Genomic DNA, 11,952 nt, shown 5'->3' with positions numbered 1-11,952 from the left:
GCCCCTCTGGACCACCACGGGCTTGGGCGGCATGCAGCGCCAAAGAGTGGGAGTGGGTAGCGTTTGGCATGATTTGAGAAAGTGAGTGATCGAGAATCCTTCGCGAAGGGGGACGAGAGCGGCGGATATCTTGGCTCGGATCGGAGGCACGCGCCGTGTACGTCAAGCGTGGGGGTTTGTGGGAGAGCGCAGGGATGGGGGAGTTTGGTGGTGGAGGCTGTGGACGACTGGGCGGCGGGCCGATTTGGGCATGTGGATGCGTGAGTTTGGCACTTCATGTGCTCGCTTCTGCTCGTTTTGGTGTAGGTACGTGGTCGTGGAAATGATTAGTAGATGCGTACTTGGGTGACGCAGATCCGTGGCTGCTGTGTCTCTTGCGCAAGCGATGGGGATTGCGACATGGAGGGGGGCACGGACGGTGTCATGCGCGGAGGCTTACTGCGAACGGCGCGTCCGCGGAAGAATTACTTCGGATGTATGTGTGTTCGGTCGAGGCCGTTGGGCGACGCACATGTGACACACTGGGCGCTCTCGCTTTGCAGGCATCCGAGTCTAGACCAGGAGAGGCAAGAAAAGTACGGGAAGGAAGGGAGGGAAGAAAAAGGTTCGGATAGATTTCGTGGTAGCTTGACGTCTGGCTTTACGGCTCGTGGGATCCTGGGCTGCTCTGCCGACATGGTGGCGCAGTGTCCGGGCGCTTGTGCAGGATACAGGCGAGTCCGGTGCGCCGTGGTGGAATTATGCTTACCGTGTAGTGTGTGCAGAAGTGATGGTGGTGGGCGGTGCTAGTGGGGTTGTGGCCACGTGGGAGGGAGCATGGGATCTCGCTTATGACTTTGGGGGCGTCGATGTGGCTGTTTCTCGCCCGCGCCCGTCCGCCGATGACATTCTGCTCACTTCTTGGTCTTGGCGGGGCGTTTCTGATCGAGGCCCACGCCGAGCAAGAAGAGAATGCGGTGCAGCGCGCCGACGTACACGAATAGAATGTTACCGTAATCCATGACATTCCACTCCCAGAAGCGATAGTAGATCTCGAGGCCCGAGAGGCGCACGCTGTACAGATGCCCGAAATCGGCAATCAGAAGGACCAGTAGGAAAGTTTTCCACACCCGACGGTCGGTAGTGGATCGTAGCACCAAAGCTTCGCTCAGGGCAAAGGCGGCGTACATGTTGGCGAGTTGCGTCAGGACGATGCTTTCGGGAGCGGTGACGCCGCCAAAGGTGGTGGCGCGGAGCGAGGGCCACGTGAGGGCCAAATACTCGCTCTGCTGCAAGTGGGCCATGTACGCTCCGGAGGCGGTCGCGACGGGCTCGATGTAGAGGAAGAATAGCGTGTACAGGAACGGCAGTGGGTCGGAGCGATGCGAGGTGGATGGAGCCATGGTTGTTTTCTGGGTCTCAAGCGAACGGTCTTGCCGGGGTGAAGTGCCGACGGATGGACGGGTGTGCCTGGGGCGTCGAGGAGGAGTGAGGCTGTCTCGAAGTTTGTCGGTGCAGAATGAGATGATGAGGTGATCAGAAGTACGAGGTGGTTCTGGGCGTGGAAAAGGAACACGGGCCGTGGGGTACTCGATGACCTGATCCGAGTGGATCCTCCGAAGGGGCGGTGGCAGTGCGAGCGGGCAGAGGTGTCTCTGGTTGTTCCTTGGATGCGAAGCAGGACGGCGTCGCTTACTGCACGCGACGGTATAGGACACGACTGGCAAGCGGCGGGGTGCGCGAGAAACCGAACGGGCGGAAGTTTGTTTGATGTGAGACGGCGGGCTTCGGGTGGGCGCAGTAGGAAGCGACGTATGCAGCCTCTGCATCCGAGGTCCTGCCTCTGCTGCCGCATCCGGCCTAGCGCGCCCGCCCCGTGACTTGCGCAAAAAGGGCTGAGCGGCGGAAAGAGCGATGCGCCAAGCAAACGGAGGCGTGGTCGTGCCATCGATCGTTAGTCCTCCTCGAGTTCACCGCGCCCGCAGACTTCTCACTCCCCCCCCATCTTCATCCCACCCTGCTCTCTTCCGGCTGGGCACAGACGGTTCTGGCTCTGCGCCCTCTCTTCCGACCTGTCATCATCATCATCATCTCCATCACCGCCGCACCACCACCGGCGTCATTCCATCGCTACCTTCTGGCCCGTCCACCAGTTCACGCCTGACCCATTCTTCCGCACCCGTGGCACTCCCGACTGTTCCACTCAACCTCCGTCGGCCCCGATTACTTATACTCGACTCCATCCCAGCCCCTTTCCTCCCGCCAAACACACTCATACTCCCTTGACTTCAGGCGGGCTTCTGCATCACCAAACGGCTTACACTCTCCCTCCCTCGCTGGACTAGTGACCCGTGCCCTTCCTTCATTTCATATTCTCCCCCCGGCCTCTCATTACGCCCGCCGTGTCCGACTCTCCTTCCTCTCGCGGCTGTCTCGCAACACCTGCCCGACCCTCACTTCGCCCATTCAGCGCTTCACCGCCATCTGCAACCCTCATTACCCCCGGCCCACGACTCTTCACCATCATCGTGCCGCACAGCGATCTCGAAATCTCCCCTCCCCTTCAACATTCGCTTCCCTCCCGAATTCTTCCTTCACCATTGGAACACCACTTCATCGCTTCGACTTAAGGGACTGGCTGCGAAGAGACGGTAGATAAATCTCGGATCGTTGTTGGTAGAGAGACATTACGGGTCAGAGGAGGGACACAAACGGCGTCATCATGCAAGCCCCATGGCCATCGACGCAGTACTCACTGCCCGTGCAGCGCCCTCGTCCGACCTCGGATCTCCGACCTCACACCGCCCACGCTTCTCCCGCACCATCCCTATTTGGCAACCTTCAGCAGGTGCCGGCACAAGACACCACCCCACGGGCATCCATGGCACAACTCACCCCCTACCTGCATGCTCCGGATAGGAGGTTGTCGCGTGACGATACGGCGGCAGACATCTCGGAGTTGCTACCCTCGGCACATGAGGATGAAGCATCTTTTGCCGAGCGACATTCACCCATCGCCCCTGATGATGTCTCCCAGACTTGGTTTGACGATGTGAACTTTCGCGAGTTTGTGCAACGCCAACGCCGGCCGTCGATGCTGCGTTTGCCAAGTAACCTCACAAGCGTATCAGCAGAGAGCAGCACATCTTCCGCCGCCAGGTCCTCCACTTCCCTCGGCCGCAAATTCTCCAAAACCACCCGAGACAAATTCACCGGACTCCGAGAAAACGTGTCGAGGAATGTGGGCCGGATACGACGGTCAAGCACCTCCCACATCGCCGATTCTGCTTCCTCCTCCACCCGTCACCCCATGGCTCCCGCTTCGCCGACCTCACCTTCTAAGAGAAATGGTCAGTTTGACGGCGATCGGCCATCCAAGTTGCGTCAGTTCCAAAAGTTCAACGACCGCAAGGACACTCCCGCCCCTCCGGCTTTCGCCATGGCCAGACCCGGCTCACACAACGCGGCCCAAGATGTCTTGCTGACAATGGCTGGTGGCGAAGCCGCACGAAACTCGGCAGCTGCTTTCAGATACGCTCCCTCCGTTCACAGTCAGACCTCCCGTGACATGCGTGAAGATCTGAACGCACGACGCAGCAGACTTGGCTCATTATCTAGCGCCGCCGACAGCGGTGCCGACCTCAACTCCCCATGCCCCTCCCACTACTCCTACAAGGACTCGGATGGAGACGTCGACATGTTGTCTCTCGAGGAATCTCAAATGGACCCCTTGAAGCTGCTCCCCAGCGAAGTATGCCTTCAAATCTTCGAACTCCTGGATGCTCCCGATCTCGCTCGTGTCGAATTGGTGTCTTCTTCCTGGCGCGAGGTTGCCCACAAGTCAAGCGTCTGGCGGACAGCTTTCCTCCGAAAATACCAACGCCAGATCCACACCACTCCCGCTCCGATCCAGGTCGGTGGCGCAGGATGTGGTCGCCCTAACCGGCCCAACCAGGAATGGAAGAGGATGTACAAGGCTCGCAATGAGCTCGAGGCCAACTGGCGCAAAGGAGCCAAAGGCGCAGGCAAGGCCATCTACCTCGCCGGTCACACTGATAGCGTCTACTGCTTGCAATTCGACGAGGAGAAGATCATCACTGGTTCGCGTGACCGCACCATCCGCGTCTGGGACATCAACAATTACACCTGTCAACGTGTGATTGGAGGCCCCAACGTCAAGCCCGTCATGGGTCCAAAGGTCCTGAGGACTGTTGACTACCCCGACTTTCACCTGGCCACCGCGAGTGTTAACGGCACTGCATATGGCAACACCATCTACCACCAACCCTCCCAATGGCATGACGCCAGCATCCTATGCCTTCAGTACGATAACGAGATTCTCGTCACGGGCTCCTCGGATTCGGATCTCCTGATCTGGGACATCAAAACCTACGAGCCAATCAAGCGTCTATCGCGCCACACTGGTGGCGTGCTGGACGTGGCGTTGGATGCCAAGTACATCGTGTCATGTTCCAAGGACTCGCGCATCATCGTGTGGGATCGCAAGACGTACGAGCCCATTGGCGAGCTCACCGGCCACCGCGGCCCGGTTAATGCAGTTCAGCTCCGTGGCAAGCTGCTCGTTAGTGCGAGCGGCGATGGTATCGCGAGGCTCTGGGACTTGGAGCAGATGAAGCTGGTTAAGGAATTCAGCGCCAAGGAGCGCGGACTGGCCGCAGTCGAGTTCTCCGAAGACATGCAATATGTGCTCGCCGGAGGCAACGACACGATCACGTACAAGTTCGAGACGGAAACGGGCAAGGAAGTCAAGCAATTCACCGGCCACAACCAACTCGTGCGCTCGCTCTGGCTCGACAGCCAAAACAACCGCGTGGTGTCGGGGTCGTACGACCTTGACCTGCGTGTGTACGACTTTGAGACGGGCGACGAGATCTTCCGCGCGGAAGAATGGACGACGAGCTGGATGTTGGCCGCCAAGTCCGACTACCGTCGCATCGTGGCTACCAGCCAAGACGGCCGCATCCTAGTCATCGACTTTGGCCTGAACAAGTGCAACGACCCCGACGATGGCCAGCCGATGATCGATGGCCTCGACCTCCTGCGCGGAATCGACAACACCAATGCCATCCAATGGCGCGATCCGTGGGAGCGGGCGAGGCAGCAGGAACGCGAACGCGAACGCGCGAGGGCGAGATTGTTGCAGCAAGCGCAGCAGCAACCGCTCTTCTCGTAGACGGCGCCGTCCACATGGCGATGTTGGTGGGAATTCTGTGTTCTCTTGATAGGCGACCAAGTTTTGTCTTCATCATATTCATGGCGAGGAATGCCGAAGCAAGCAACAGTGGAACCAATGGATGGGGAATTATCACACGGGACTGTATGCTTGGATAAACTTGAAGCAGACGGCGGAGATGCTGTAATGTATCAATACATTCTTTGACCTCTTGGCATGTCGTCTTTTTCCGTTGTCTTCATCCCTCCGTATACATGGACTGTACTTCACCTCACCCCGAAAAGGCTAAACGCAACGCCAAACTGGCCGATGGTCGATAAAACGGCCATCGGGGCTCGCTTGACCCTTTCCGGCCTAGCGCCAGGCCCTTCGGCAAGTGCGCCTGCAGCTGGCCGCAACGTCCGAACCTTAAAATCCTCGTGGTTCTTGCGACCCCAGCTCCAAGCGGCTCTAGACGAGAATGTCCGGATCGAGCTCAAGCGAATCTGCCTGAGAAAGTCGGCGACCACCAACACCCTTTTCTTCTCACCACTTGGCGCACCACTGCACCGCGTCTATCTCAGCCTTGCTCTTGCCCTTTGGCCGTAGAATATACAGTCGATTGTTCATCCGCACTCCACCACCTCCTGCTGCTGCAGCCTCCTTGGCTGCGAGCGTCGCCCCTCTCCCGACATGAGGCTCCTCTACTGGAGTGCCGCCTTCTTCCTCTCCCTCCCCCACCACGCCTTCGCCGATCCAGTAGACGACGACGACACTCCGGCCGCCGAGCGCTCCACGCCATGCACCATCACGTCCGCCAAATCGGGGGCCTTCTTCGACCTCAATCCGCTGCACATCATCGACCCGGCGCTCAGCACGGCGGCAAATCCGCGCAACTACAGCTGGAACACCACGGGCTTCGACATGGGATACAACTTCACGTTGAACTTTTGCGGCGGCGTGGTGGAAGATCTCACAAAGAGGGGCGTCGTCGGCGTGCACAAGGAGGACTGGAAGAACGTGAGCGCCTTCTACGAGCAGGACGGCAAGATCTACAGCATCGGGCAGACGAGCTACCACCCCATCATCCGCGGCCGCAAGCTCATCCTCAACTACACCAACGGCTCGCCCTGTCCGGAGCGGTCGAACTTCGACGAAGACGGCGAGGGCAACGGCGACGGCGAATCGAAGCACAACTCCCGCATCCGCCGCAAGACCACCATCATCAGCATGCTGTGCGAGCGCGACCCGCTGTACCCCAAACTCACGCTCTCCTTCATCGCCAGCCCGGACGAGTGCACGTACATTTTCGAGGCGCGCACCAAGGCCGGGTGCGCGGGGATTGAGACAACGAAGCAGGAGCTGAGTCCGTCGGGGGTGTTTGGCGTGATCGCGCTGGTGGCGGTGATAGTCTACGTCGTCGGCGGCTGCGTGTACAGCCGCATGGTCCTGAACCAGCGGGGATGGAAGCAGCTGCCCAACTACGGCCTGTGGGCCGGCATCTTGGGCGTTTTCCGGGTATTTTCCCCCCGCCGTCACCTCACTTCCCTCTTGCAGGCGTGCCAGCCCTGATGCTGACGATTTGCTGCGATTGCCCCACAGGACATCCTCATCCTCGTGACTGCGTCTTGTGCGCGCTGCATCCCCGGCCGACGAAGACCGGTGCATATGAACGGCTCGCTCAGTTATGCCAATCGAGGCCGCTCGGGCAGGGACTCGTCCGAGGCGGAGAATCGCTTGATTGACGAGCTCAATGAGGAGTGGGATGATTTATAGCGTTTTAAGGTGGAGCGTTTTGGAGTTTTTGCGGGCGACTGGGTTTGGGTATGAACTGTAGCACACGACGGAGTTTCTTGCGTAGACGAGATGAAGACTTGGGGAATGTGGGGAAGGTTGCGAATCTACCTACAGGCCTTGTATAAGAATTATCAATGTAAATTCTGACTTATCTTGTGCATTTTAGTTGTCTGACATGGATCGGACATGTCGACGCAAGAGCCCTTGTTACCACTCGATGATCTCCCGAGTCTATCCCAATGGAACGCCCAAGTTTCCCTTTCGGGCAACAGAGGGAGAGTGAATCTGATGAGTCAGCACCTTTTTCAACATGAACAACCTCACCTCTCACCACACTCCATCTCCAACGGTAGACCAATCCGCGCAAACCAATAACGCCACACAAGGAAAAGCCATGGGCGCACAACGCGACAACAACACCCCCCACCCGGCCCCCTCATCCCTCCAAACCCTCCTCAACACCACCGCCCCCGTGAAATCCTGCTCTCCCCACCTCCAACACCTCGCCCTGCAAGTAGCCCACACGCTCAAATTCCAACACAACTGGACCGACATCCGGATCCACTACAACGCTTCCCCATCCCCTTCCAACGCGAATCCAAGTTCTTCCCCGCTTCCCCGCCCCGTGCTCTCAGGCCTCCCCCCCGCCCGCCTCTACACCCACCCCGACGAGCAAATCGCGCTCCTGCAAGCGCAGAAAGCGGCGGGGAACGCAGGGCAGGCGTTGGCTGTGCAGCCGCAAAGGGAATGGGTGTTGCCCACGCAGCTGCGGGAGCGCTGGACGTTGAGGAAATTTGGGGAGGTGTTTGATGGGCTTGGCGCTGTTCCGGGGCCTGCGGAGGGGGTGGAAGTTTTTCGGCGCGGGGAGGTGGGGTTGGGGGTTGAGGTTGAGGTTGAGGATGTTGATGTTGATGTAATGGGGCGGGACCAGGTTGGGTTGGAGGAGGGGGAGAGGAAGTGGCGGCTTGAGGTGCCGAAGCGGTTGCTGCTTGCTACGTTGGATGATGATAGCACGGTGGCGTTTTATATTGTGCATGATGGGATTGTAAAGCCGCGGCAGAATTGATGTGATGGGTCTAACGAGGAGAACAGGAGAGACTTGATGGGAATGGTAGGTCGTTTCCTATCTCACATCTTAACTTTTTGGGGAGAAAGCTGATCTCATCACACATGTCCCACAGCGAAGCATTCCCTCATGGCTATCGTAAATCTTCAAGCACGTCCAAATGCCCCCCAGCACGGCCGGCACCATCAGTCGGACCCCCAGGCTCACCACCAACCCCCAAATCCACGCCCGGCGTGAGCCCCGTGCCCTGCAACTCGGCCCCGGGATTCCCAAAAGGCGACCAATCGAAATTCGTGCCGGCGAAGAGATTCCCTCCATCCTCGCCGCCCGCGGCCGGCGGCGGCTCCATGTTGAAAGGCATGAACCACGCCATCGAGGTGTCGGGGAACAGATTGCCGCCACCGGCGCCTTCGGGACTGATGCTATCGGTGGGCGCGAGGCCGGCGAAGTCGAAGTTGCCGAGATCGTCTAGTTGCTGGGGCTGCGGTTGCTGTTGTTGCCCGCCGAGGCCCAGCATTGGATGGGAGGTGTAGTTGTCGAGGCCGGCGTAGGAGTCGAGGACGATTTGGCGGTCGAGCTGGGAGAGGAATTGTTGATGGGAGGGCATGGTTCCCATCAGCTGCTGCTGTTGCTGGGACGGCATGCCGAAGCCGGTGGAAGGCTGGGTGAAGTCCGGGAGGCTGCTTGCGAAGGCCTGCATTTCGTCATTGCTGGCTGCGCCGTGTGGCGCCGTAGGAGCAGCAGCAGCAGCTTGGGAGTCCTGAGACGGCTTGCTTTGCGCCTTTGTCTGCCGCTTCTTCGCCATCTTGCGGCTTTGCGGCTGTTGCTGCTGCGCATCTTTCTGCGCGGCGGCGGCACTAGGCGGCGACATTTTGGAGAAGAACTCCTCGACGGTCTGCAAATCGCTTTTCTGCCCCAGAACCGCGTCGGCGCCTGGCTCCTTCTTCGTCTCGGCGCTCGGCTCCTCGTAATCCGTCCCGCTGACGCCGTGCGGATATCGGTCAAACCAATCCCCGTATTGAAAGATTGTCTGGTCGCCATTGTTATCTTTCGGCGCTGCTCCTCCCACCCCTCCCTTACTACCCGGCTTCGCAGCGTCCGCGTGCCGGCGGTAGAGATCGCGCAGGTTCTCCGTCACAAAGTGAAACATGCCCCAGTACTTCTTCATCTTCGTCAGGTACTTGATGTTGCACGCGAGGTTCTGCTTGCTCAGCGCCTCCAGCGCGGCATTATTCGAGAAGGCGCCGTAGATGTGCACGGTGCTGGAGTAGAAGGCGCAGTAGCCTGCAAAGGGCGCGACGACTTGGTAGTCCATGGCCTCATGCACTAATTTGGAGATCTGGTTTGCTGCTTCGAGGGCCGTTTTCTTTGCTTCAGACAGGAATTCTGCAGGCATCTCTTTTGGGGGCCTGGCTTTTGATCCAGGCGTGGGGAGTGCAAAGCGATTGATGAATAGCACGATCTGGTTGTGGACGAGGTGCAAGAAGAGGAATTGGTTGGCAATCTTTTCGCTGGCGTGGTTCTGGAGATTTTCCGGCGTGTACTCCATCGATGCCGGCAGTGCGTCTCTCCAATCCTTGACTGCCTGCTTGATCTGATGGAATTTGGATTGTGCATCCCACATGGGATGTTCGTCGAGCTGCTGGCCGCCCAGGTTCATATAGTTGATCAGGCGTCCCCAAATGGCCACGAGTCGGATGAGATAGGCCGTGACGCCCATGTTATCTTTCGCATTCGACACCTGCCCTGTACTGGGCTCCACGGGATTGGGGACATTGCCTTCGAGGTCCTCGGTGGGCCCGGTAATCTCCATCTGGAAGTAGCTTTCTTTAATCGGTAGCTGGGCGCGGATGTACTGCTCGCTAATGAAGATGGGTCGCTCGGTGCCGCTGGAATTGAAGCGGTCCATGAGAAAGCAGGACCACATCGTTCGGCGGCGGATCTCGCGATCCGTGAACGTGAGCTCACTCTTCTCCGCGGCGTTGCGAGTTTTGGGATCGTGGTCTAGATCTTTGTGCAGTTGCAATGCGTACGCCATGCGCTGCGCCATGCCGCCGAACATCCAGCTTCGGCCACCTGGTTGCAGGGTCAGCAGGTTGGTGGTCAATGAATGGGAAGTGCAGGTGCTCACCTTGACAAGTACCAAACTCATGGAGTCCAAGGATCAGATACACGATGAGGATGGTAATGTTGGGGGTGTCGTATCTCTTCAGCGCGATTTCTCGAGCCGCGCTCGCCCACGTCTCTCCTCGAAGGAAGGCTGGCTGCTCCGATCGAAAGGCGGGATGAGTGGAGAAGCGAGCCGACATGGCGCAAACGGCCAGCATCAACACGGGCGCCACTTGGCCTTGTGCCAGCTTGCGCATGAAGCTTGGCTTGTGGAGTAAGGGATAACTCTGGCAGTAGACGGAATCGAAGAAGACTTCGGACAGATGCTCTTGCAACTCTCGCGAGGGCAGCTTGTCTGCGCCCTCGCGGAGGAGATTGTACTCGTCGGAAGCTTGCGCTTGCGCTTGCGAGGAGCCCTTGTCCGGCTCAGCTGTTGTGGGCGTCTTGCGATCAGGCAGGACGTCTTTGGAGGCAGCCCACTGATTCAGTTCATCGGCAAAAGCCGTCTCCGCCATGCGCTTCTTGGACGCATTAGTGCCTTTGGAAGGAGCCGGGGGTAAGGGAGGCTTCAGAGTTGCTCGGCCGGTGCTCAACACAATGCCCTGTTCTTCCTTGGGAATGACTTTGATGACTCGCTCCTCCATCCTTTTGAGTCTTTTGTCCAGCATAGCCATGTAGTCCGTCCGAGGCGCCGCTTTCCGGGTGGTGACTTTGTAGACGCATGGGATGCGAGAGCGAAGGCAATGCTTGCACGCCGGCTTCTCACCCGAGCACCGGATCTTCTTCCTCCGACAGGCAATGCAAGCCAGAGGCAGCCGTTTGCGTTCCTTGCCCGCCTTGGTCTTGAGCTCGCTCCATGACGGGCGAAGCTCGCCGTCAGCGCCGTCGGCGTTTTCACTTTGTCGCCGCTGCGCGCTCGCATCATTGTTCTCGGTGCCGTCGAACATGTCCATGTCCATGTCCGGGCTCGTGTTCTCCGACTCGCCCATGCGTCCTTGTCGCCCATTGCCGGCAAAGCCTTGTTGCCGTTGTCCTGAGGCCAATGGGTTTTGTGAGTGAAGAGCGGGGTCGAGGGTGCTTGGATGTCCATGGCCCATCCCGATCTGCTGAGCCGGATAGCTGGCCAGGTTTGCGCCGTCGCCCGCTCGAATCATGGCATCGATGCCGCCGAGGCTGAGGGGAGTACCAAAGTCGATTTCGCTGCCGCCCTGGCTTCCATCGAAACCTGGCGTCTGCATTGTGCCTTGTGTGCCCGTGATCGTTGGCGTCCGTCGGGTGTCTGTCTTCTCTTTCAAGCTGGTTCCGCGCTCGGGGGAGTCGCGTGAGCTGTCATTGCCTGCAACCCAGCGTCTTCCCTCCTCCTAGCTGAGGCTCGTCTTGCCCGCCGACCTTGTCGATGTGAAGTGGCGTAGGTCGAGACGTAGGGTACGAAGATCGATTGGAATGAGGGAATGTGCACAGTTGCCGTACGTTGCCAGTCCCGGTGATTTTCAGCCTGGACGACTTAACTCCGCGCGGTTCTCCGGCGTAGACAAATAAGGGAGTGGGGTTAGCGTAGGTGGTGGAGAGAGGCAGGCGGATGTACAGGTAGGCCGGTGGTCGAGATCGAGGGTGACGGATCGAGAAACAACCTTGCAGTCGACGGATTGCTTGATCAATGGAGAGACAGCAGCTAGTACCACATCACAACACTCACTCTCCGGTTGGTGGAAGCGAAGCCGTCGAAAAGCGTCATAATGAGGGCCAGATCCTGCCGAGGCCAATCCCTGCTCTGCCCCCCACACACCCATGCGTGCTGCATGCACAATCCCGCTCCCATGGTTCACTA

General features: G+C 58.8%; 5 protein-coding genes across 5 annotated transcripts; 3 read left to right on the top strand and 2 right to left on the bottom strand.

Moving 5' to 3' along the window:
• Positions 1–893: 893 nt before the first annotated feature.
• BDY17DRAFT_323059 (uncharacterized protein) lies at positions 894–1,382 on the bottom strand (the record flags this gene model as incomplete). The annotated part of the gene is made up of 1 exon (XM_033736937.1): positions 894–1,382. The coding sequence occupies one exon, from the start codon at positions 1,380–1,382 to the stop codon at positions 894–896; it is 489 nt and encodes a 162-aa protein (XP_033590759.1).
• Positions 1,383–3,676: 2,294 nt separating this feature from the next.
• BDY17DRAFT_248372 (WD40-repeat-containing domain protein) lies at positions 3,677–5,173 on the top strand (the record flags this gene model as incomplete). Its single annotated transcript, XM_033730906.1, has 1 exon — positions 3,677–5,173. One exon carries the CDS (start codon positions 3,677–3,679, stop codon positions 5,171–5,173), a length of 1,497 nt encoding a protein of 498 aa, XP_033590758.1.
• A 440-nt stretch (positions 5,174–5,613) lies between these two features.
• BDY17DRAFT_295158 (mannose-6-phosphate receptor binding domain-containing protein) lies at positions 5,614–7,107 on the top strand. Its single transcript, XM_033733255.1, has 2 exons — positions 5,614–6,670; positions 6,755–7,107. Exons 1-2 carry the CDS (start codon positions 5,846–5,848, stop codon positions 6,926–6,928), a joined length of 999 nt encoding a protein of 332 aa, XP_033590757.1. The 5' UTR covers positions 5,614–5,845; the 3' UTR covers positions 6,929–7,107.
• BDY17DRAFT_123379 (uncharacterized protein) lies at positions 7,040–8,081 on the top strand. Its single transcript, XM_033729331.1, has one exon. The coding sequence runs from the start codon at positions 7,260–7,262 to the stop codon at positions 8,013–8,015; it is 756 nt and encodes a 251-aa protein (XP_033590756.1). The 5' UTR covers positions 7,040–7,259; the 3' UTR covers positions 8,016–8,081.
• On the bottom strand, positions 7,835–11,820 carry BDY17DRAFT_278710 (fungal-specific transcription factor domain-containing protein). The gene is made up of 2 exons (XM_033732018.1): positions 10,147–11,820; positions 7,835–10,091 (listed from the first exon to the last, which is right to left on the bottom strand). Exons 1-2 carry the CDS (start codon positions 11,360–11,362, stop codon positions 8,149–8,151), a joined length of 3,159 nt encoding a protein of 1,052 aa, XP_033590755.1. The 5' UTR covers positions 11,363–11,820; the 3' UTR covers positions 7,835–8,148.
• Between the last annotated feature and the right edge of the window lie 132 nt (positions 11,821–11,952).

This window comes from Neohortaea acidophila, assembly GCF_010093505.1.
Source record: "Neohortaea acidophila strain CBS 113389 unplaced genomic scaffold BDY17scaffold_4, whole genome shotgun sequence".
NCBI lineage: Eukaryota > Fungi > Ascomycota > Dothideomycetes > Mycosphaerellales > Teratosphaeriaceae > Neohortaea > Neohortaea acidophila.
The sequence above is the reverse complement of the archived record's forward strand: the minus strand, read 5'-3'. Positions and strand labels throughout refer to the sequence as shown.